Source organism: Polyodon spathula, chromosome 11 (genome assembly GCF_017654505.1).
Source record: "Polyodon spathula isolate WHYD16114869_AA chromosome 11, ASM1765450v1, whole genome shotgun sequence".
NCBI lineage: Eukaryota > Metazoa > Chordata > Actinopteri > Acipenseriformes > Polyodontidae > Polyodon > Polyodon spathula.
Window position 1 is genome coordinate 22,638,711 of NC_054544.1, and position 22,990 is coordinate 22,661,700.

General features: G+C 37.1%; 2 protein-coding genes across 3 annotated transcripts in view; one reads left to right on the plus strand and one right to left on the minus strand.

Annotated features, from left to right (window-relative positions):
• LOC121322947 (basic leucine zipper and W2 domain-containing protein 1-A-like) overlaps positions 1-11,588 on the minus strand; it is a 17,157-nt gene extending 5,569 nt beyond the window's left edge. The window contains exons 1-10 of one of the 2 annotated variants that reach the window (XM_041263592.1): positions 11,496-11,588; positions 8,781-8,854; positions 8,515-8,691; positions 5,533-5,627; positions 5,072-5,137; positions 4,846-4,981; positions 2,313-2,422; positions 1,575-1,745; positions 876-1,022; positions 355-493 (exon numbers count right to left, since the gene is read on the minus strand). In XM_041263592.1, the coding sequence (XP_041119526.1) occupies positions 355-493; positions 876-1,022; positions 1,575-1,745; positions 2,313-2,422; positions 4,846-4,981; positions 5,072-5,137; positions 5,533-5,627; positions 8,515-8,691; positions 8,781-8,844 (1,105 nt within the window). In that variant the 5' untranslated portion in view covers positions 8,845-8,854; positions 11,496-11,588. Of the gene's footprint in view, positions 1-354; positions 494-875; positions 1,023-1,574; positions 1,746-2,312; positions 2,423-4,845; positions 4,982-5,071; positions 5,138-5,532; positions 5,628-8,514; positions 8,692-8,780; positions 8,855-11,495 lie in introns of those variants that run through there. The other variant, XM_041263593.1, reaches the window with a different exon arrangement.
• Positions 11,589-18,252: 6,664 nt separating this feature from the next.
• The window catches only part of aox5 (aldehyde oxidase 5), a 43,554-nt gene continuing 38,816 nt past the window's right edge, over positions 18,253-22,990 (plus strand). Inside the window, exon 1 of the mRNA XM_041263587.1 lies at positions 18,253-18,303. Within this exon, the coding sequence (XP_041119521.1) occupies positions 18,253-18,303 (51 nt within the window). The remainder of the gene's footprint in view (positions 18,304-22,990) is intronic.

Here is a 22,990-nt window from a genome sequence, read left to right on the forward strand (position 1 = left end):
ACACAGAAGCAGTGCATTTAAAATAAATGCAGTATACCATCATACAGGAAAGGGAGCATTCACATGGATGAACTTCTTATTCACTTTGAAAAGTGCAATTACATCAAGCTATTCCTGCAGTTGAAATAAATGTGCCATATTTCGCTTCTGTAATTGCTCTGAGAAGGGTTGGAAGTCAAATGCATGGTCAAAAAGCCAAGTGCCTAAATCAAGAAGCCAAAGTGTCACAATACTGAGTTGCAAGTCACAAGGAAGGGTTATATATATTTTGCCCAAGAAAATCTATCTTAAACTGAGACGGAGTCTTGAAGCAGCAAATTGACAATGGACAGGGAGAGCCATGCTCAAAGTTACCTTTGTAAAGAAGCACCACAATTTTCTGAAAGGTCTTCATGAAATGAATGTTGTCATAACAATAGTCTTGAATCTTGACCAGCAGAGTGAGCTCTGAGAGGCCTTGGGAAGAAAAGGCTTTGAGGAGAGGGCTGTATTGCTAGAGAAGAAAAAGTTGACATTAAAATAGGGTTCACAGTTGTCAGAACACTCAAAATAAAACACACAAATCCATTTGATTAAATACAATAAAAAGCAGGAATGGCAGCCAATATACAGATTAGCATACAAATTATATAAAACTGCAAATGGCAGGAGTAACTTGGATTAGGGTTCAGTTTGGCACCATAGCCAAGACTTACTCATGAAAAAAGGACCTTGCAGCCAGACACAAACATTAGGGGTTCTTTAAGAGGCAATGTAATCATTCACAGGACACCTTTGCAGTTTAACCCTGTACTGCAATCAAACAGGGTTCTAAAACAAAGTGGTGCAATCGAGGACTGACATATGAGGTGCTGCCAAGTGGGTGACTTATTTACCTTCAAGTGTTTCATGGCTTGTTCAGTTACCAGCTCTTCCTTTTTATTCCACTCCACAGCACTCATCACACTTGTCCACACTATGCCAATCATGGTCTGCTCGGAGATGTTGTTTTTCTTCATCTCCTCTTTGACATAAAAGATAATCTGGGAATGAAAAAAAAGTAAAAATATCATTAGACATGGCTGCCAATTAACCTACAAGACCATACATGTTCATGTGACCCATTTAACAAATTTCTAAAATACTAGAAGCACGGTACTTCACACACCATATCAAGCTAGTTCATTTGGCTTTGGTTTCAGAAAGAGGAATGTGGCCTTGTTACATTACATATAAAAATGTTTTTGCAGGAACCAAGATACTCGAATACCATTCTGTAGCCATTCCACTCTTAGGGGTCTGAAGTCTTAGCTGAAGTCTTTAACGCCAACTTATCCGTGTGCAAATTTCAACCAAGAACCAGACTAATAAACATCTCTCCACACGAACAGGAACAAAGTCCCAGTCTACAGGGATGGACATAAGTATAGCAGTTTGATCCACTCTTAGATTTACTACAATTGCTAAACACCTGACCTTGTTACCTCTGCAGTGCAGCTAATCAAGCTCATAGCAAAACCTGGAATGGGTGAAACTGCTACACAAAGTCAGTCATTTCCATCACTGCAGTCTACATATGCACAATGAACCCGTACATCTTTGAACGGCTCCCCACGTGACATCTGTTCCTGAAGCTCTTTCTGCAGCTCCTTGCGAGCGCCGATCGACTGCTGGTTCCGGGCGAAGTCAGACAGCTCCTTTAGTCCGGCATCGGTGAAATATTTAGAGAAGTGTTCACAGCTCCTCTTGTTGGCAGGAAAGAGTTCCTGAAAAATAAATAAAAAAAAAAAAACTCTGTTCAGGGTAATGCTGCTAAAACAAAGTGTTAAGCCTATTGCAAAAAAATATATATATTCATGCACTTAACACAACAGAATGGAAACAAACCTAGTATTTATTTTACTGAAAGCCAAGTTTTACTTTAACACAAGCAATCAGGCAAGTGCACTCAATTAGCATTTATACAGAGCACATATGGTGTGAAGATGTGGAAGCAGCACACAGTGAAACAGAGAGCTAGCAAGCAGTATGAAGTGCAGACTACAGAATCAGATGTGCCATTGTCAAACCATATTTATAATTCTTTATGCTGTACTTTTTTTGGTACAAAACAGCAGCAAAAATGCAAGTATGCTTTACATGTCAATTCAATCCAACTGTAGAAGTAGTGTATTTGAAACATTATGAACAGTGAAAAGAGCAGTACTTTTCATTAGGTACAATATAAAACACCAACTCATGTGCAGTTTACTGAAAAGCACATTACACAGTTTATAGTAGATCTAGTATCAAGGGTAGAGCTTGTTCTGGTCTCTAGCTTAGTATTCACCTACCATTAATCTGTTGTCCATGCCAACCTTCCTCAGACTGCTAGCCACGGAACCAATATCCTTCTCATTAATCCAGGCTTTGAACAGTTTTACAGCAAATGCTGCAGAGACACCTGAAATAGGAAATAGACAAGAACCAAGTCATGGCACGGCTTCTTTGATAATACACAGAAGGGAGGACTACAGAACCAAGGCAGAAGAGGGGTATTTTGGGGGCAGAACTGAAATGACTGTGGTATGCAACAGCTTTACATAAGCTATTGGACAGATATACGTATCTATAGATTCTGAACAGAAAGCTGCTCCAGACTTGGAAATGTGTGAGATAAGCAAGTCTGATCACCTCTTCCAGATCTCCTTTGCAGGGGATTTTACCCCCAGAGTGAGGTGGTGGTGGTGGTGGTGGGGGGGAGTTAGAGAGAGAATAAATCAACTAGGCACACACTGACTGTTCCCAGACAAATCCAGGAGGGAAAAAAAGTTCTATTTTTGAAATTTGAGCATGGGATTCAAGTTTAGATGACAGTTTGCTTTTCCACATGTTGCACAGAATTACATTTATACAGGTTTATACAAAAAATAAATTAAATACTTGCAATAGTAAGCAGCTTTCCCTCGAAGGCTAAAATGCCAGTAAAACACGTAGAGAATAAGAACGTAAATAGGACAGTAACAATGGCAAAACACTGCATTCTATGCTGAAAGTAAGACCCTAGGTACTGTGCATAAGGCAGAGCTTTCCCGAAGTAAGCTACATTTGCGTATTTCATCACCGTTTAGTTTATTTCTTTCCACGCTACCTGCCTTTAACAAAGATAGAATTAGAAATTAAACAATGGCCATTTTTTAATTGAATTATATTTTCAGACAATGAAGAAACAAGCTTGAAACTATTTTTCTAGCTATACAATCCTTAAAGGAAACTGATCGCATTACTGTGTAAAGGATGTAGTCACTACACTGCACATTCTGTCTGGAGAATTAGGAAAGAAACAATTTAGGATTAATTATGCGTTTACATTAAGGGGCACCATTTAAACTACAAATCGGGTAATACATAGCAGTGAACCCGTTTTAGAGCAACTATTCAGTACATGCCTTTCAGTGTTTCATATATGTAATCCTGATTATTATAATGCCAGTAAAATGCTAAATTTAATTTGGAGTACTGTACATAGGATTACTCATGACATTGCTTGTCTGTTAAACTGTTTCATACTTATTACTGTAGAGACTAGCAATAAGCTAAACCAGGTATTTTAAAAAACAACTTTGTAGACTAGAACTACTGTGTTACTGGAAGACTAAATGATTCTCACAAATGTGCTGGACATTTGGTTTTCTGAACTGTTTTAATATAATTCTTACGTTTTCCTGCTTATTTTAATGCTAGCAATGAGCCAAGTGATGTCCATAAACATTGGCAGGTTTGAAGTGTGTTCAGGTTCTTTACTTACTATTACAGCAACAAAAGTGATTGAAAAAAATTGTGGCAATATTTATTAATTCTTATTTTAACTAGCAACCTTCTAATTTGTTCAAATACCATATAAAATTATTAATACATTGATAAAGTGGGAAAAAATGGAATTGGCCATTTTTGAAAAACAGAATTGGAATTATTTGTAGCCCTAAAGATGGTTACAATTGATGACAGTGCAGATGCCAGTGTTTTAAGCAGTAGTATAAAAGCAATTTTATGCTTGATACCACTTAAGCATGCAGTTCTAGAACTACAATAACAGACAGGGCTGTACAGGATCAGAGGGATATTCAAAATCAGTGGCAGAGCCCAATAAACGTCTCATTTAAAATCTGAAGTATTGTTTTTAAATTGTAGAGATTACTTCTGCTGGAATATTGTTTCAAAATTGTATAATGCAACAAATATTAAAAGGGTTAACATGTGGCCAAGGGTTTCTCACTGATAATTTACCCTCGGTCAAAACGGCAAGTTTCTCAGTATCTAAAAAGCTTAGAGGAAACATGGATCTTGAGCATTAGCCATTTATTAATTTTGGGGAAAATATGGCTTGTTTGCTTGTATTAGCATGCCAATTCGGTTTTATTTCAAGTAGTGCAAACTTTGCACTGGGGCAAATGCGGTTTTGAATGAATCTGCTTTGCTCAGTATTGAAAGACAGAGAAACCCCAAGGTTGTTGTATATGCTCTGCTCCAGTGCAATGGGATTTATTTATTTTACAATGGGTAGATTGCTGTATGTGCAATTGACAGCCCCGCTATAGTTGGGCTGTTTAAACATTTTGTATCTGAACTTACTGTACTTTTATAGCAGTCATGGGCAGTAATTACTGTAAAAAGGCAGTTAGAGTGGTGAGGGAATGTGCATTACCATTACTGCTGCTAATGAGAAATTATGGCAACTACATTCTGTGCACAATCTGTTTGTCAACATTTTTTTTATTATACATGACAATATTTACTAAAATACAAATTTGTGAAATAACAAAATAAAGCTAATTGAGAAGTAAAGCCTTCCTATGGATACATATTCTGAACAGAGTTGGCACTTGCCTTCCTTGACCAGGTTCTCATTGTAGAGACTGATTACAATGGAGGCAGATAAGGTCCCATTCCCCAGTAGAATGCCAGTCAGCATCGCCAGCTTGTTGCGCTCAGATTCTGTGAAACCCTTTAAAAACAGCAGCAACTGGAAAAGACAGAACTAAACTTAGTCCTCTCATCACCAACAGTCAACAAAAATGCAGGCTACCATTACACATAGTTCAAATAGCCTTACCTTCTTGATTTCCTCTTCAAACCCTTTTTCCAGGTACTTGTAACGCCGGATTAGCTTATTAAAAACCTGCAATATACAGCGACAAGACTTTCTGGTAACCAAGACACTTTCCGAAAAGCGAGTAGAACATAATTTATCAGCTTTAAGGTGCACTACACATTCAGCATTAAGGTTTCATGTTTCTGTAAAATCCTCAAGCAGTATTATAAACTTGTTTGTATAAAACACTGCCAAATATAAATGACTTTGACAAAGTTAACTGCAATGTACAGTGGATTTAATAGACTTTTGTAGAAGTCTATATCAGGTTTGAAAATAGTTTAAAGAAAGCAGTGAATGCATAATGCAAAGAGAAACCCAAATTTAAAAAAAAAAAAAAAAAACACACCACAACTTGACCATGCTTCTGGAAAGCAGTTTTTCAGCAGTCTGCATATTAAACATGCATGTTTAACACCAACCTGAGCATATGCTTGCATGGTCTCGAGATCTTCTTGTGCTGTGAAAACACAGAACTCTGTACGAGTCAGGTCATCGGACAAAGTACCACCTGGGGCTGAAACAGAGAAAACCAAGAGTTAACTTAACACATCTGTTTATAATACATTGAAGAGTCAAAAGGTTCTCAGGGGAGGCATACTCAATCTGTAAAATCTTCAAACTAAGAGACTGGTGTAGGCAAAAAGTAGACAAGCATGGAAATTTGTTTATTTAGCAGACTCCTTTATCCAAGGCGACTTACAGAGACTAGGGTGTGTGAACTATCCATCAGCTGCAGCCACATCGCCGAAAAAACGGAGCACAAAGAAGTTAATTTACTTGCTAAGTCAGGGAAACGGGCTTAACACGAATAAATGCCATAAGTCTCCATCAGTCACTTACGCTCATGCAGCAGGAACATCTTGGTGCAACTGGGTTAGGATTGTAACAGTATACTAAACAGATCACAACATGCAAGTTGTGATACAACATGGATCATGAACCATGCAATTGGCTACTTGTATGATGCATAAAATAAAACTAAATGAAATGGATGGACCACTTTGCTAAAGTTTTTTCAACAGTGTTATTTTTTATAGCTCTTAAAACTAATTGAGTGCTTTAAAAACATGAAGTTTACTAATTTCCACTTGGTGGAAGTGACCAGCTACCCTGTGCACTCTGGAAAAATTACATTACTTCAGCAGTGCTGGCAAATGGTGGAGAAAGAAGCTTGATGTGGAACTATTTTGGATTTCAGCCAGATGACAAAGGCAATCTGGTTGAAGGCGGATAGTCAAAATGTTGAGTGTTTAAAGTGAAAAACAAAAAGGAGGAAATACCACTGATTTATTGAAACATCTTTCAGATCGTCACCCTGATATTTGCCAAAGTTTACTTTTAGTTTAAGTGAATCCCAGTGCATGTTACTTAAGATGAAGCAAACAGAACAGGAATTCTGTGTTTTGAATTGTACGGAGTGGTAGAAAGACCAGAATGAATAAATTTCATTGCCAACATAGTTTCCCCAACAGTATCAATGTGACGCTTCACCTGCAGAGGAAAGGACCTATAAAGCTTCGAGTCACACTGCAAAAGTCCGCCAATGCAGACTGCTACAAGTTCAGCATGAAAGCAATAAAAAGTATTTTATTACAATAGCTAGAGTGGTTGTCTTGCCTAATTTACTTTGCAAGATCTTTTAACAGCCAAACAAGCATGATGGGCCAAATGGCCTCCTCTCGCTAGTAAAATTTCTTATGTTCTTATTCAAGGTGCACTAGGGTGTTTGACAGAGACATTTGGCTTGAATACACTTAAAACTGAATTATGTTCTAATAGCACATAAGAGGAAGACATCTATATTAGTAGCCGGTTTTAGAAATGTATCATTAAATATAATGCTTTGAATTTTTCACTATTGAATTGCATATGTTAGCATTTTTAGTAAAGCAGTTTTGACTTTTTTTTTTTTTTTTTTTTTTTAAAAACCACTGAACTATTAAATTTGGAAGTGGCGATTTTACATATAAATTGTAAAATGAAGCGTTTAAAAATTACAGAATACATGTGTAATCCCTAATGTAACACATTACATCATGGCGTTCATTTAAAGTGTTTAACAATGTACATGAATCAACCAGGCTAGCCTAGTTCAGCATTATATATACTTGCGTTTACTTGCTTTACTTTCTAAAAGATTTAAACAGCACAGATTAATGGAAGTGTTATGTTGTATGTAACCAAGAACACAAGAAACATGTTACAAACAAGGAGGAGGTCCATTTGGCCCTTGCTCATTTGGTTGTTTATTGATCCAAGCAAGAACTTAAATCAACCCAGTTCTTGAAGTAACTGAATCAGCTTCCACAACAGTGCTTCATTTTCATTCCTTGCTCACATTTTTAGGGCACTTCTAAAGCTACCCCTGTATGTAAAACAGCTGGCCTAGTTATAAAAAGTCTGTTTTAAGGAAAGTATGTGTTATATAAAAGAATTGAGATTCCTTGTAACTAGAGTATTTGAACCTGGCTGAAAACACCAGTTCTTTTATTGTCAGTGGCAAGGACCTTTGAATACACAGGAACTTATTTTCAGCAGAATATGTATTTAAAACAGCAAGCATTCTATCATGCTGTAGCATTAACTGCTTATTAGCCTCTTATGCACTTTGCAAAAATTTGGCAGCCATTTAACATGTAATGGACAAAGTTATGGCGATAATATTGACTATCACAATACTGTGCATGGAATCTCTGATACTCCTTAAATGAGGTATGGCATAACACTAGCTGAAATACCATCTAGTTTCACCCAACAATTCCCCTGATTTAATAAAAATTACTGGTGGGCCTTTGTTTGCATTTTCTTGTCCTGGTTCGACCAGCAAAATTAATGCAATGGAAAGTACAAACTGTGCCAAAATATTTTAGTTAACAAATGTAAAAGGCTGATGGGACTTATTTGCCTTGTGTTTTTATCCACACTATTTCAGACTTTGATTACACTGCCAAAACTGAAAGTAGGGAGTCACACATACAGTACTGAAGAATGCAGGAATTGTAATTTTGTATGGTATCTAATTCCAAGACCCACTGATATAACAGGAATGAAGTTCTGAAAAAAATGCCAACAGAAAAAAAAAGCACTGCATGCCGATCCACATCTCAAAGATGAACTTCATTTCACAGCAATTCCTTCCAGTTGTGAACAGAAAATAGCTGCACTTCTAGTAAGTTCAAGCTGTCTTTAAATGGCCAAATCACCATTTGAGAAAAGTGGCTGAGTGTGCCACACATCCAAAGTGAATCCTAATGAACAGATGCAATCTACATGGTTCCCTGTAGCAACATAGCAGGGATGGAGTGGGTAAAAGCAGTTTTACCCACTCCATTTTTTGGAACTTGATTAGTGTATAGGTAACAAGCTCTGGTGTGTTAAATACTCTGTCTAAAACCTCTTACCCAGCATTCCACCAGCCACCAGGATGTCAAACAGGGTCTCTGCATAGCGACGATAGTCAAGTTTTCCGCCAGAGGCATCAAGAAATTTAGCTACTGCTTCCAAGTCCGTGCCAGTTTGATTCAGACCTTGAACAATACTTTCCTGAAACTGAGTAGGGTCAAACCTCTCCTTTTCATCTGCAGAAAGAAAAGGAAGAAATCTGTATATAAAAATAAATTCAAAATTGTATAAAATTGTGTACACAAGTCACACAAATATACAGTACCTCTTTTCCTAGTTTTAAAACGCTGGCCTGTTAGCGTTGGCTTTTGCTGCTTTTGATTATTCATAAAAGACACCCTGAAATAAAAAATAAAGATTTACAATGAGTTTGAGATACTAAGTTAACCCCAAGCTGATGCATATAATCATCTGATTATTCAGATGAAAGGCAAACATTTAAATCTGGTGTAATGTACTATTGTCCTATCACTCAAGCAGCATTTTGCATACCTTTTTGGCAAGTGTTTATACAACAAAACAGTGAGTGGATTTGGTCAGATAACTCCATCAGTCGCTGCAAATGTAGTATAACACAATCAGATTACAAAGTTTAGGGCTGCAGGGATAAACACAGGGTTATACTGAAAAACTAACAGCGTGGGGAGGGTGAATTGACAGGTAGCTAAATGGCTGTCTTGAGTTAATGTAGTTCTATCTGTATACAGTTTATAATTGATATTATGAATATTGACTGATGCACTGGGTTGCACCAGCTATGCTTAAGTGCATTCCTAAATTTGAACGTAAAGTCTCTACTAAATCCCTAGTGGTAATTTCTGTTGCACCACACCTACTTGACAATACTTTGTTAGTTTAAGTTAGTGACGCCATTGCTGCGCAGTAGCCAATTAGAAGTGAGGATATTTGAGGGCTTGGTACAGCGATATAGCGCGAAACTACCAATGAAGAAACACTTATGGACTGGGCTTTTAAACTAGCGAAAATAAACAACAGTGGGAATGTAAAACTAAAAACATTATGATGAATTAGCGCATTTTTGTGAATAAGGATACTGAGATAGCAAACTTGTTTTACCATAAAACTTCACACGTCCCTGTGTTAATTTATAAAAATCAACACAAATTTCTACGTTATGATTTGAAAAAATAATAAATATCCCGCGGCTCCTCCTAGTGCCAGCCAGAAGACAGCTAATTTATGAATATTTTGTACTGGGAATCGCAAGTATGTCGTTATATTCATTCATATCTATCTATCTATATATATATATATATATATATATATATATATATATATATATATATATAATATATAATAGATAGATAGAGAGAGTTTATGAAATTATTGATCAATAGTATAAAACTTTAATAACGTTAATTAATATTCTATGTCCGAGGCATTTTCTATTCATAAAAACCTAAACTGTCAAATACTGTGCACCTTGTACGGATAACATTTAATTATATTAAAAACATATTGTGAAAACATCCAACCGGATTGTATAATACTTCATTAATTGAAAATGCATATAGGAACTTTAAAATTATTCCCAAAAAGAAACTATTCTATTAAATCCTACAAGAAACTAACAGGATGTCCTACAATTAGAGGATGTAACTGACGACGAAAAATAACACAATCTTCAAAGAGAAGCTCACGCAGCAAGTTGCCGTGTCATGTTGTATTTCGATTCTACCAACTTACACCTCCCAAAAGGCATGCGTACATTTTAAGCAACAACCAAGTCTTGCGTTATAACTCATAGATGGTGCAACCCGTGAAAAGTTAACAATGTGTAAAATACAAAAAAAGTTAAACACTTACACTTTAACTAAGCTAAGTAATAAATTAAGCACTGCTGGTGTAACCCTGTCCGTGTTTAGACACTACGCCAGCCCCTTGTTTTAAAATTTAAACGAACATGCTTCGTTTTTGCCTTAGAACTTTACTGCCGTGCAAAAACAGACAGATCCAGGGCATTCTGTTTCCACGCGGGACTATACAAAAACTACAATTCCCATAAAGAGCATTACTTCCTGTCATGTTCACCACCAACAGACTGAAAAAGCTCCCAGCAGCGGTTCATTAAAAAACTTGTCTGCACATCACTAAATACTCACGGAGTCAGACAACACAGCCACAAAAAGATTTCACACGTGTCGTTTATGACTAGCGAGGACTAAAATAACTGCAATCTCCCTTCAATGTAGAACCACACACGGCGACCTGAACAAATTCTCATTTCGGGCTGAGTGCGCAGTCTCACCTCACAGGAAGGTCGGCATTGTTGCCGATACGTTGTTACTTCGGCATTCTACCAAGAGGGTTGCAAAATTAGAAAAGAAAGTTGAAATTCATGAACCGATGAAGACGGTCGATTGAATCACAACTGGTAGCTTGCATCAAATCTGACGAGGAGTTATCAATCTAAAAAAGTAGTTTCTTCTTAAACGAGGTTGCATAGCCACGCACAACAAAGAAACGCGTCCACGTTGAACCATTTTTTTTTCTTGTCAGCCAATTTAAAACATCTGTCACACCAGCAAATCTTTCGTGACAGAAAACGAGTCAGATTTAGAATACAAACTCCATGTGTACTAAAAATCACAACGCTTGAGCGAAAACATAAAAATAGAAGCAAGAAGCTAGTTCCATAACAAGGCCCAGGTATCGTATTTATTACTAATTATACCCACATCCGAAGAAAAACAGTAAAATCATAATACACGTTAAAAAAAAACACATCGCCCACGAGAAAGCCGTGTTTTATCACATATCCGTGGATACCGTTTGGCTAATGTCAATATGTCATTTTAGTTGAGATACATTCCCAAATAAAAGTAGGCCGGGGAAATCGGCTACAGTGGTTTTGAAATCGAGAAAAAATACTATAAAAAAACAAACAAAACAGCAAGCTAAACATACCACTTCACAGCTTGTAATTTAATTTCAGAGTTAATTACCAGGAACTACTTACCGAAATTAATTCAGATAAAAACAGCAATAGAAACAGAAATGACTGCAAAATACTCTAAACACTCACACCTACCAAATTCACCCTGAATGCTAGCCAGTGCGGCGGCGCCGAGATAATACCATTGGGGCTGATCCACTCGTATAGGGGTCACCCACTTGAGAGAAAACAACCTCTGTGATCTCCCAGTTTCAAGAATTCATTTCACAATACAGATCAAGCTAATTTTACCTTTTTTAAATATATTTTATATAATTGTATATATAATAATGTTATTTGTACACAGCGTAATACTTTAAAATATTCTATATACCTATCAAAAAAGTTAGATCGTCCGGGCGCCCCGCCTTTATGAAATCAAGTCTCTTGCTACAGCCAAGGGGTTCTGTTCTGTCCTGCTAAGATATATAAAATGTATTTTCAAAGTGATTTGTAAACTCCCACACCTCAGTCCTCTAAGCTTTCGTTTTTTTTTTTTTTTTTTTTTGTTTATAATCTATGTTTAGTTGTATTTTTAATGTTTGGATACAAATATGTTTGGTTGAGTCGTGTACTGTGACAATTGAAACACCCCCCTTTTTAATATCGTTTATGAAGTCCTTTGGCGTCCTTCAATATGGTGTTGGCCCGCAGCGTGCGCAGTGACGCTTGAACCTCGGTTATTGCTCAACACGCCTCCGGACTGACGCTATACCAAACATGTTATTTTGCTGAAGGCACGGTGTACGGTAAGTCAGTGTCCCAAACAAGATGACGCGCTGTATTTGGTTCTCATCCAATACTAGCCTCGTTAAAGGTGTATTCCCTAGCCTACCCTACACACAGTGCAGTTTTGAAAGAAACACGTTATAAGAAACATGTATTTACTTTTTAAAACATGTTTTCTGGTACTACACAAGGTCAAAAGGTATTGACAGTGTCGACCCAAGGGACCTTTTCAGCCTGAAAAAAGAAACAAGGACCAGGGATCACAAATGGAGATTAGACAAAGGGGCATTCAGAACAGAAAATAGGAGGCACTTTTTTACACAGAGAATTGTGAGGGTCAGGAATCAACTCCCCGGTAATGTTGTTGAAGCTGACACCCTGGGATCCTTCAAGAAGCTGCTTGATGAGATTCTGGGATCAGTAAGCTATTAACAACCAAACGAGCAAGATGGGCTGAATGGCCTCCTCTCATTTGTAAACTTTCTTATGTTCTTATGTTCTTAAATTAAGTTCTCAGTTTGTTTGTCTTGACTGCCAGGAAATCTGTTACTTTTTTAATGGTCATTTAATCCCAACATGTCTTTGGGGTCAAAGCATCTAACTGGCTGTAAATAATGTCCATCATTAGTGGAAGCAGCTAGTTGGATACTGACAGTAAAGCCTGTCCTTAAGGGGTGAGGACAATTTCACACTATGTATAACGCAGTGCTTACAAAGGTACCACTAAATGTTCCTGTCAGGACAACTGAGGAAGTCAGCACCTCCGGTCACTTTCTTTTTTAAAGTAACCAAAACACTTATTCACTGCCAAACATGAACTAGTTTAGAAGTGTAATGACTGCAGTATAGGATACTGACCTTAAGGTTAAGGTTTCAGTGTGGGGAGAGGATTATTCATTGTTTTGGTAACAATAATATGATAGCCAATCAGAGTGCAGTGTCCGGACAGGAGAATTTCATATTACCTTTGTAAGGACAGCACAGGTAACATGCTTCCAACAGAGATTTCTATCCTAGTGTACTGCCAGTTATCATGTTTTAAAATGAAAATACATGTTTGCTAAAGCACATGTTTCTTTCAGAGCTGCACATTCGAGACCTATTTATTAATCAAACTGGTTTGTCAGGTACAAACTCAAACTTGTCGTGGTAGTCTTTGTCTTTTTTACAGCCTTTATGCTACAGTTAAGGGTTTATTTGAGGATTCTGTGGCATTGCTCATGCAAAGTGCCTGGTTTTCCTCATTGCCCAAACATTCAAATACTGACTGATGTAAAGCCAGAAGCTTCAAAACAGATTCCATGAGAATCTAATCAAACACACACAGTGTTCCCTAAGAGAAATCATCACTAATGACTGATGAGTATCGGGAAGTTTAAAAAGAAAACCCACATCTTTTTAACCAATCAGCTCCCACTCTGTGCTTAAAAAACAAACAAACAAACAAAAAAAAAAACCCTTGTTGCTGGGTAAGATAACACACATTTGCCAGTAATGCGATTGTCAGTTAGACTGTTTGTCTATCAGTCAAACTTACATTTTGTACATGTAGCTAGAGAAACACCTGTCCAATTGAGATACATTATTTAACAAAAGATAGTGGGCTAAAAAATGGAAACACACTTTCTTGATTAAACCACGAATCATTCTGTGGAATAATTAGTCAGCCTAGTAAATAATTATCCAAACAAAAACAACAACATAGAATCATACAAAACACACATAATAAATTACTGAACTTCAAAGAAATTAGAGAGGATTGAAGTGTATTTAGAACCAAACAAAAAGTTTTACTAAATCTATGCTAAAGTGCAAAACTTTGTGAGGGACACCATACAGTGAAACCTGCCTACTATCACTCCACCTCCAATTGCTCTCACCATATTAAAGTGGCCCAGCCAGGACAGTATGAGAGCCAGTGGAGATAGGCTCCTGATAATATCACTGCACGCCATACAACTAATTGCAACTTGACTTTATATCACTTTGTACAATAAAGGAATCAGGTTAGAATATCACTGAACTGCATGTACAATGTGTGTGTAAAGTGTAATAAACTGTATAGCTCATTTTGCAATGCATGCAGTACTGTGTACGATAGTCGAATTCCACAGCAAAACACCCATTGTTGTATTAACACATCTTAATGCTTATTTCACCAGGCTATTGGTCCTGATGAAGTGAATTTGATCTTACCAGGTTAAGGATTTAGACATGGAAACTACAGTTCTTTTTGGGACAATATAACGTGCAGATTGTGCTTATTATTGGTAATATAATGGAATCTGGGCTGCCCGTGATTAAATGTGTTGGTGTTTATAGTGCCTGGCTCCTAGACATATTCTTAAAGAGCAAGTAGCTTCAAATTACATTGTCGTGTTTTTTCTTATCTTTTCATGATGTGCTTTGCAATCATTCTGAGTTGCTCTTTAGTTCTAGTAACTTGACATAGATACATGTAATGCAAGCCAGATCAGCCAGCATGTCTTTATATTAGTAAGCACCAGCACCATCTAGTGCACAGCACTTAATGACTGAAAACATCACAAAAATGTTAAGGGATTAAAAAGAAAAAAAAAACACACCAAAGTAAAATCTGAAAGTACTTACTTTTCAAGTATGCATTCCAGCATCTGTAATGCACTGAGCTGCTAGGAATGACGTTGGTTATAAATCTGAACTTATAATAACGCTAGATAATACAGCTGTACACAATCAAGACAGAACATGCAGAAAGCTGTCTGAATAGCATGTCATTGTGTGGACATGACTAGCTGATTTTATCAGCAGGCTGTGTGGTCTGCTGGTTAAAGAAAAGAGATTCTAACCAGGAGGTATCTGGTTCAAATCCCTGCTCACTCACTTTGTGACCTTAAGCAAGGCACCGTGTGACCTTAAGCAAGTCCCTTAACCTCCTTGTGCTTTGTCTTTCAGCTGAGATGTTGTTGTAAGTGAAGCTGATGCATCATTCACAAACCCTATGTGATAAACAAACAAACAATAATCAGAACTAAGACAGACTACAATCCCTTTAACAAACAGCAGGGGCAGCAGTAGTTGCATCTCAAGTGTCATTCTCCTCAGAACTAGGACATTTATTTTTCTTTCTGGAAATGGATATAGATTTTGAACACATACAAATTGAACAAAATAATGAAAAAAAAAAAAAAAAAAAAAAAAAAAAATATATATATATATATATATATATATATATATATATATATATATATATATATATATATATATACAGTTGTAGTCAAAAGTTTACATACCCCAATGGAAATGTTTCTAGAAATTTCTTTAAAACAAATAATTATAGGAGATACTATATTTGTTGCAAAAGTTTTGCTTTTGTGGATGAGGAAAAAATGTTACAAGAAATAAATTTCTACAATTATTCATTTCAGAATTTTTTTTTTTTTTTTTTTTTACAAAACTCCAAAGATGCTAATTTAAAAGTATTCATACCCTGACAAGAAAAATTAAATTAATAGCTAGTTAACGCAAAATTGTTCCGGTTGATTCAGATTCCAAGGAATTCTCTTGTGCACAGCCTTCTTCAACTCGTATCAAAGATTCTCAATCAGATTTAGATCGGGACTTTGACTAGGCCATTCCAGAACCTTGATTTTATTCTTCTTTAACCATTATGAAGTAGATTTTGAAGTGTGTTTTGGATTGTTGTTGTGTTGGAACATGCAGTTGAGCTTTAACCCAAATTTTGTAGTGGAAGGTTACAGATGATTGGACAATATCTTTTAGTATTCTATGGAATCGATTTTACCATGTATTGGAACTAAATTTCGTGTGCCACTAGAGGAAAAACAGCACCATAGAAGGATATTACCACCTCCATGCTTGACAGTAGGTATGGTGTTCTTTTCTTTGTATGCTTCACCAGACTTTCTTCAAAAGTAACGACTACCAGCATGACCAAATAGCTAGACAAAAGCTTTGACCAGAACTTATATCCATCATTCAAATGCCATTTTGCAAACTTTAAACTATTGCCCTTGTTACATTTTCCTAATAGTGGCTTTTTCCTTGGCCAGCAACCATCGAGTCCTTCACCATGCAATACTCGCCCTGTGGTTGAAATGGAAACCCCTGTCCCAGTTGCAGACAATTCACTTTGAATATCTTTGGCAGTCAATCTTGGATTGATATTAACCTTCCTCACAATTCTTCTATTTGTTCTTGGTGAAAGAACATTCTCAGTTGAAATTGGGATACTCAAATGCTTGGAAATCTTCTTGTATCCTTCTCCAGCCTTATGATAATAAATAATTTTCTGCCTAAAGTCTTCAGATAGCTCTTTACTTTTCCCCATATTGACTTATTGGTAATGACAGCAATGATCCTATGCCTAACCCTTTTATACTCTCTAAGAATTCACCTACAATCCAGCATTTTCTAGACTTTTCTAGAATTAGATTTTGCATTATCATATTGAAATTTCTAGCACCCTGTAGACAATATGATCACAGCATCAAAGGGTATGAATACGTTTGAATTAGCTGTTTTGGAGATTTGGAGTGTGTCTGTGCCAACAATCACAGGTGTGGCCATTCCCCAATTATTTAATTGGGGAACTTTAATAGTGACACTGCATCTCTGAATAGATAGTCATTGCCAATGTAGTAATATATGCCCTTAAAACCCCTGTCAATAAAACAAATGAACATTGCTTTACAAAACTAACCTGCATTTTAGACAACCTGACCCAAAATAGTTTATGCCGTGTTTGTGATACTGGAATCTGAGAACTTTTAAAGAGTTAGTTGCCCAAGGATGTGTGGCCTTGCGGTTCCAAGGGTTCTTAGTAGAATACAAAGGATAGCATGGTACAAAGTAACACCTCTTCTGTGAAAAAAAAAAAAAACTATTTATGGGACACGTGAGGCTGTAAGACCTCTGGATTGATGTCTGATGGGCAAGGATATTGATGTAATGAAGTTTTAGTGGAAAAAATACTAGAAAAGCACAAGATTCTTTTTTTTTCTACATAGATATTTCACATATGAGCTGCACCTTTTGCCATCTTCTGCCTTTTGTGACACCCTTCACCTGGAATCTGCCATGCTGAAGACTCCTGTTTGTTAATGATAAGGACTTGGTCTCTGCTGCTTGTTTTATGTTCGTGCACTGGCTCTCATGGAGGTTTCCATCCGTCAGTGCCTGCTTGCAGCTGGAGTTCTATCACAGGTAATAGGCAGTGCTGTGTGCTGCACTGTCGTTACAGATTCTGTCACCCGTCGCGGTGGGATGAGATGAAGTTAAAAGGTCTATAACTACAAATGCAGATGAGCCAGCCTCTTTTGCATAGGGTTTAAGACACTCACTCTCGGTGTGTGGGGTCGTACCCAGTATCTGCCCTGTTACACATGCCCCTTGTAAAGGCATTGGGATCCTTCTGCTTTCCATGTGTTGTTGCTGAATAATTGCACACGACTCATTGCAGGCTAGGAGATGTTCTCTTATACATTCTATATTTTCTGGCCAGTCAGCATCAGTTCTAAAGCGTGACACTCGTCTTCACTGCACTCCTGTTGGCAGGGATATGCATCCCAGAAGAGGATTATAACTCGATTTGCCCAGAAATCATACTGTAGTGTAAAGCTGAATAAGACTGTTCAGTGCAGTTTTAATATGCTTTTGGCTGTTTTCACAGACCCTGATTAGCACTAATCTTGCAACATTAGATCATCCAAAATCATACTATTCAGGGTCTGTGCAACTGGCTGATAATGTCTCACACTCCATCTAAAATGAAATGAAATTCAACACTAAAGATGAATGTTGGTAATGAAACAGAGATTTACTACACATGGGAAATGTAGGGTTAAAGGAACAGAAGATGCTGTTAATATGTGAAAATGTGTGTTCTGATGGAATCTATTTAACTGATTTCACTGTTTGGCTCTGGGCTGGCTGTCATGTGACGGCTGCTTCATTTAAATTGTCAAAGGGTAACTCTTAGCTCTTCAGACACAGGCATCATTCTGCTGTCAGACTTGAGCTTGTTAGGAATAGTGCAGCTGCTGGCAAAATGATGTGCAAGGACCAATCTGATGAGTTAATCTTCTTCATTAACGGCAGGAAGGTAAGCTATTATTTCTTTTAAAAAATATTTTACAGAGGGTGACATCATTGAACATAATTCCAAACTTTCGTGTTCTGTGGTCTTAAATACCATGCACCCATTCATAAGGAGCAACTAGGTAATATAAATAAAGCACAGATTGTTTGTATGATTATACGTTGTATTATACGTTGTGACACACAGTCTTCTTGGCTGATGGTTTTGTCCCTATTTTTGACTTTTAGCACTTCTTATAGTCTTATAGTGTGAAAGGATCAGCCCTCGAAACAACAGGTAGGGTTAAAACATGGCGGTGCCGGTATATTTATTTTAAAAACAAAACAAAATAAACAAAACAGACCCCTAACTTAAGGAGCGCTACCTAAACTTAGTTGGCTGCTTTGCTGGTAATAAATGAACAACAGTAAGTGCGTTTTTATCTTTGTATCACCTACCACTTTGCTCTAGTTGTCCGTGGAGACCGTACGCTGTATTGACAATGTTATGGCAGGTGTTCCTAATCTTATTGCATGTGAGACACCTTTTCTGAGAAAGAAATACGTTTGTATTTATTCTTAAGAAAAGCATACAAGGAGCTTGTAGTAGAGTGGGAATTGTCAGAACAATGTCAAGCTTTAGAAACCCTGTCAAGTGACTCAAATGGATTGAAATGGTATGACTTGATAACAAAAAGTTCTTTGCTTCTGTGACTGAAGAAAATTCAATAATCAGGAGTCTTGGAAGTGAATCCAGCCAAGTTAGAATGGATGGAGACACAACTGTGCCTCTATATGCTTATGACAAAACTAGCTGAACTGCTGCCCTCCTAGTGCATTATGAAGACATCACTGGTCTCTTTATGAGTGAATTAACAGTTAACTACCTTATAAGCCTGTTGACTCAACTTGATGATAGCAGTGAAATGGGTTTCAACACATTTTATAGACTGCAGCATTAAAAAAAAACTTTTTTTCAGTTTTTGTTGTGTCAGTGCCTCAGAATTTCATGCATTTAAATGAAGATTTTTTTCCACTTAACTACAAACCATACTCTACACCATTAAGGGGAAAAAAAAAGTTTTTATTGAGAAAAAAAATTATATATTAAAAATACAAAACTGAAAGATCATAATTGGATAAGTCTCCATCCCCCTGAGTTAATATTTGGTGGAAGCACCTTTGGCAGCAATTACAGCTGTGCGTCTGTTGGAATAGCTCACTACCAACTTCTCACACCTAGATTTGACAATATTTGACCATTCTTCTTTACAAAACTGTTCAAGCTATGTCAATTTCCTTGGGGAGCTTTGATGGAAAGCAATCTTCAAGTCATGCCACAAATTTTCGATTGGATTTAAGTCGGATCTCTGACTGGGCCACTCAAGGACATTTACCTTTTTGTTCCTTAGCCACTCCAGTATAGCTTTGGCTGTGTGCTTTGGTTCATTGTCATGCTGAAAGGTGAACTTCCATCCAAGTTTTAGCTTTCTTACAGAGAGCAGCAGGTTTTTCCTCAAGGACTTCTCTGTACTTTGCTCCATTCATTTTCCCTTCTATCCTGACAAGTGCTCCAGTCCCTGCCGATGAAAAACATCTCCATAACATGATGCTGCTACCACCATGCTTCACAATAGGGATGATGTTCTTTGGGTGATGCGCTGTGTTGAGTTTTCTCCAAACATAACGCTTTGCATTTAGGCCAAAAAGTTCCATTTTAGTTTCGTCAGACCACAAAACTTTTTGCCACATAGCTACAGAATCTCCTGAGTGTTTCTTTTGCATACTTCAAATGGGATTCACCCTACCATACAGGCCAGATTTGTGGAGTGCTTGGGATATTGTTGTCACATGCAAACTTTGACCAGTCTTAGACATAAAAGCCTGTAGCTCTTGCAAAGTTGCCATTGGCCTCTTGGTAGCCTCTCTGATCAGTCTCCTTCTTGCTCGGTCATCCAGTTTGGACGGACGGCCTGATCTAGACAGGGTGTTGGTGGTGCCGTACACCTTCCAGTTCTTAATAATCGTCTTGACCATGTTCCAAGGGATATTCAAGGCCTTTGATATTTTTTTATATCCATCCCCTGATCTGTGCCTTTCAACAACTTTGTCCTGGAGTTCTTTTGAAAGCGCCTTGGTGCTCATGGTTGAGTCTTTGCTTTTTAATGCACTACCCACCAGAGGGTGCCTACAGGAACTTCTGAATTTATTCTGAAATCATGTGAATCACTACAATTTAAAACAGATGGAGGCCACTTAACTTGGTGTGTGACTAGAGGTGCAACCAGTATCTGAATCGAATAGTTTGTTTTGATGAAGTTTACTTCAGTGCACCAGATGGCGCTGGAGTTTACTAATATTAAGACACTTCGGATGATCTAGCCCACTGAATAAGTTTTTGAAGTTGTGAGTGTTTATTTCTTCATGTGAATTAGATGCAAAGAAATGCATAGAGTCCTTTTCTTCAGATATTAGTTTGGTTTATTCATAATATACATGGAATTGTTTTCCCAAATTACAGCAAGCTGATTCAAATAAATTAAGGTCCAATTTAAATTGTTATAGACATGCATATGTATGTATAAGTTGGCCCACTGCGATAGGCAATGCATGTGTTAACGTGTTAATATTAGCCCATCATCACTCTAGCCAGAAATGTGCAGCTCCTGGTTGACACACCCTTAAGGAAGTTAACACCTTTCCTTTGCCTAGTCACATTACAATAGACTTTATCTCTGCACTTTGATAAGTGGTCTGTGTGTGATTGTGTATCAATCTCTTAATCTCTGTGAGATCAAACAGTGCTATTGTTCCACTTAGCTGAGTTAGAGTCAGTTTGCTATCTTTTGTGTATGTATGTATATATAACTCAAGAAGGTATCATTTGGCCTGAAAGATGGATTTCATCCTTGTATTGCCCCCACACCCAGATTGGTCATTCCTTGTTCCTTGGTATGCCAGTAGGGGAGGCTTTGAAGCAGAGCAATTTGTCCCACATTACAACACCTACATTACATATGTCTAGGTAGGGATGGAAATAAGACTCATATTCCATAGCAGTGTCACCCATTCCAGGTTTTACAAAGAACTTGAGTAGTCACAGTGTATAGTTAACAAGCTCAGGTGTGTCTTATTAGACTCCCTGTTAAACTAGCAATGAGAGTCTTATTTCTATCCCTGCCACAAAAGGCAACTAGAACAGAAGAGCAGCTGCTGAACTCATTGTCAAAGCTTCTTAACACAAACACAAAGTAAAAACAACTCAATGCTTCAGGAACTGCAATACAGATCAATTAGAATGAAGGCAAACAATATCAAAATAATAGATGACAGTAAAAAAAATAAGACCATTTCAGTTTATAGCTAGTGTGCATGTATATAATTTATCTTCACATAATCCTTGATCATCTGGCACAAGTGCTGATGCTGTTAAGAGATTGCATCAACACCACCATATATAGCTGCTTATTTCAAAGGGGGTTTGTTTTTAACCTGGTCAGTGCCTATGCAAGGTGTTATATTGTATTACACTGGGTCTGCTTAAGAAAAGAGATTAGCTGAATGACTTTAATCACATAGTTAAATGGATCACATTTGGGTTACCACTCCACTTGTGGAACAGATTGTTCATTAAAACCTTTTTACAGATATTTAAAGAAGAGATGATGATCTAGTCAGTCTCGTATCTTGTAAAGTGCTTTGTGGTGGTGGTCCACTATGAAAGGCATTATATAAAAATAAAGATATTATTATTATTATTATTATTATTATTATTATTATTATTATTATTATTATTTAGTGAGGATGGGGTCTGAGTGGTGGAAAAAATAGGTTTACATTCCTAATAATAAATCACATTTTGTGGTAACATTAAAATTTTTTGGATGTTTTTAAAGATACAGTTAGCTATTCAGGGATACCAAGATATTTAGTGAGGAAGGGGTCTAGGGGTCTGATTGGAATAAAAGAGGGGGGAAGAAATGTACTCTCCCATGTTCCACACACACACACACACACACACACACACACACACACACACATATATGTGTATGTATATATATATATATATATATATATATATATATATATATATATATATATATATATATATATAACAGTGGGTAATTCGGAAATATGCAAATTTCAGCATTACAAGAGCCAATCAAATCACTTGAAAGTCACCTAAAGGCTTCTACATTCACAGCGTTATTAAAAGTCAAAGCACAGTATCTGCAGACATGTTTCGCCCTGTTTGGGCACATCAATGCAGTGCAACTGTACTTAGACTTTCGAAAAGCTCAGGAGAGTAAGTAAAAACAAACAGGACAAAACGTGTACAGATACTGTGCTTTGAATTTTAAATTTTAAGCCTTTAGATGACTTTCAAGCGATTTGATTGGCTCTTGTAATGCTGAAATGTACATATTTCCCAGTTACCCATTGTTCTCTATTCATTGCTTTCATTTCCCTTAACTCGAAAGCTATTTGTTTATATAATAATAATATTTATATAGCGCCTTTCATAGTGGACCACCATCACAAAGCATTTTACAAGATACGAGACTAGGGTGTGTGAACTATACATCAGCTACATAGTCACTTAACAACATCTAACCCAAAAGATAGAGCACAAGGAGGTTAAGTGACTTACTGAGGGTCACACAATGAGTCATTGGCTGGGCTGGGATTTGAACCGTGGACTTGCTGGTTAT